This window comes from Leuciscus leuciscus (genome assembly GCF_965113295.1).
Source record: "Leuciscus leuciscus genome assembly, chromosome: 10".
In the NCBI taxonomy this organism is placed as follows: Eukaryota; Metazoa; Chordata; class Actinopteri; order Cypriniformes; family Leuciscidae; genus Leuciscus; species Leuciscus leuciscus.
The window spans coordinates 45,012,444-45,014,943 of NC_138734.1; the positions used below are offsets into that span (position 1 = coordinate 45,012,444).

At 40.4% G+C, this 2,500-nt stretch overlaps 1 protein-coding gene across 1 annotated transcript in view; it reads right to left on the bottom strand.

Moving 5' to 3' along the window:
- The window catches only part of LOC309507317 (transient receptor potential cation channel subfamily M member 7-like), a 24,433-nt gene that overhangs the window by 4,602 nt on the left and 17,331 nt on the right, over window positions 1-2,500 (bottom strand). Inside the window, 2 exon segments of the mRNA XM_082181479.1 lie at window positions 1,802-1,925; window positions 2,362-2,500. The exon segment at window positions 2,362-2,500 is cut by the window's right edge and continues 36 nt beyond it. Of these exon segments, the coding sequence (XP_082037605.1) occupies window positions 1,802-1,925; window positions 2,362-2,500 (263 nt within the window).

Sequence of the window (2,500 nt, forward strand, 5' to 3'; positions counted from 1 at the left end):
ATGACCTTATTGACGATTTTTTATAGTTCTTGACAAAATTAGAATATATTAAACGTTTTTTGGGGGGTTTTTTTGAAGACAAGTTTTGGGTGGGCCTGTTGAAAAGTGAAGTGGGTGGGCCTACTAACGCACCCATGATGCCTTGCCTGGTGTGTGTATAAGAACGAAAGAGAAAATGTCAGTATTTAATTGAGACTTGAGATTAAATAAACTGCTTAAGTATTGTAGATCTTGTAGTATTAATTTTCACATGCAGTTACACATTGTAGGTTAAAAACAAGAAAGTGGCTGGTAAAAACATTGAGTGGCTGGTAGATTTTTAAATCCACCAGCCACAGTGGCCTGTGGACAAAAAAGTTCATTTCCATCCCTGGCATGCGTGTATGTGTGAGTGAGTGTGAGTGACCGAGTGAGTGTGTGTGTGTGTGAGTGAGTGAGTGAGTGAGTGAGTGAGTGAGTGAGTGAGTGAGTGAGTGAGTGAGTGAGTGAGCGTGTGTTTGTGTGTGTGTAGGGCTGGGTACCGAGTTCGATACTTTTTAGGTACAGACCGAACTGCTTCGATACTATCGAGTATCGAAAAATGACTTGTTTTTCGGTATCAGATTTCGATACCTACGGGGTTAACTCGTCAACGTCAGTGCTCAAACAAATACATATGAAATGCACAACGACACACCTAAAGTCGCTCACGCACATACACGCAAACTCTACACACACGAGACGCGCGGAACTCTCCGCGCACATACTCATATGAGACGCGAGCACACGCACACAAACTCGCGCACATTCTCAATTGAGACGTGAGCGCACACACAAACTCTCCGCGAACTTACTCATATGAGACGCGAGCACACACACACACACACACACACACACACACACACACACACACACACACTACCCTAAAGATGAGGGAAAAGTCGATCAAAAGTGTAAAAGTGTGGCTACATTTCTCCAGGCTCGATGCCAACAGCGCGCGATGCAGTATTTGCGGTAAAATAATTGCTGCAAAGACCAGTACGACAAATATGATGAAGACCTTACAGTGCACGGAGTAAACATAAGAGCAGAAAGTTGCTCCGTCTTCGACTGGTAAATGAAGAGATACCTGTTGATCACTCTGACAGTGTTTATATTGCTATAATGACCTACTGAATGTACACTGCCGTTAAAAAATGTGTTGGTTAGTCAGAATTTTTTTTCAGTAAGGATGCATTAAAGTGATCAAAAATGACCTTAAAACATGTGTAATGTTACTAAAGATTTCTGTTTCAAATAAATGCTGTTCTTTTGAAGTTTTGATTCATCAAAGAATCATGAAAAAATGTATCATAAATTCCAAAATATTAAGCAGCAAACTGTTTTCATATTTCTGTAGGATCATGTGACACTGAAGTAATGATTTTGAAAATTCAGCTTTGACATCACAGGAATAAATTACATTTTGAAATATATTCAAATAAGATTTTAAATTGTAATACTATTTCACAATGTTACAAGTTTTACTGTATTTTTGATCAAACACATTCAGCTTTGGTGAGCATGAGCTCTTTATATAAAAAAAAAAAAATTGTTCCTTTCTGGACTGACTAAGGAGCATGAGTCAAACTGAAAAAATAAAACCAAAGTTTTTCTGAGGTAATGTGTGATGTAATATTGTTAAAATGGATTTCATAAAATTGGTATCGAAAAAAGTATTGTTCAGGAACCGGTATCGAAATCAAGGTATCAGTATTGGTATCGACATTTTTTGAACGATACCCAGCCCTATGTGTGTGTGTGTGTGTATGTGTGTGTTCACCAGCTCTTTGTTCTTCATGCACTCCATCAGTGTCTGGAACAGATGCAGCGCGTCACTATGGCTGAAGTTGAACGTTTTCTTGATTGTTGCAATGATGTCGGCCTCAACGCCATCAGGCAGTGCACTAAACACACACACACACACACACACACACACACACACACACACACACACACACTCTGTTAAACAGTCTTTAAGATCTGAATCATTCAAACATCATAGAATAAGTGATTGAGTGATCTTTATGCATTACATTTCTGCAACAGAATCACAATAGAAAAGCATCTAGATTCGCTCGCAGAAAATGCCGGTTCTAGAGCAAAGAGATTTTAACGAGCAGTAAATGATTAAATCACTAATATATCATCATACTAACAAACAGAATATATTGATATTTCTACAATCGTCCCATCAAGTGCTTTCATCACAGGTCCTGTGATGTTGGTGAGTCTGATCATGGTGATGTGTTCATTTAACAATATGATGTGTGTGCATGTGTGTGTGTGTGTGTGTGTGTGTGCGCATGTTTGTATGTGTGTGCGTGCTTGTGTGTGTCGTACCCGTCCTGCTCCGTCTGCTTGTGCACGTATGCCAGTATGTCCGCGGCGCGCCCCGTGCCCTCACACACCACCACCGGCACCGGCGGGCTCTCCTGCAGATACTCCAGCACCGTCAGGATCACGTTTGGACCTCCTTCAA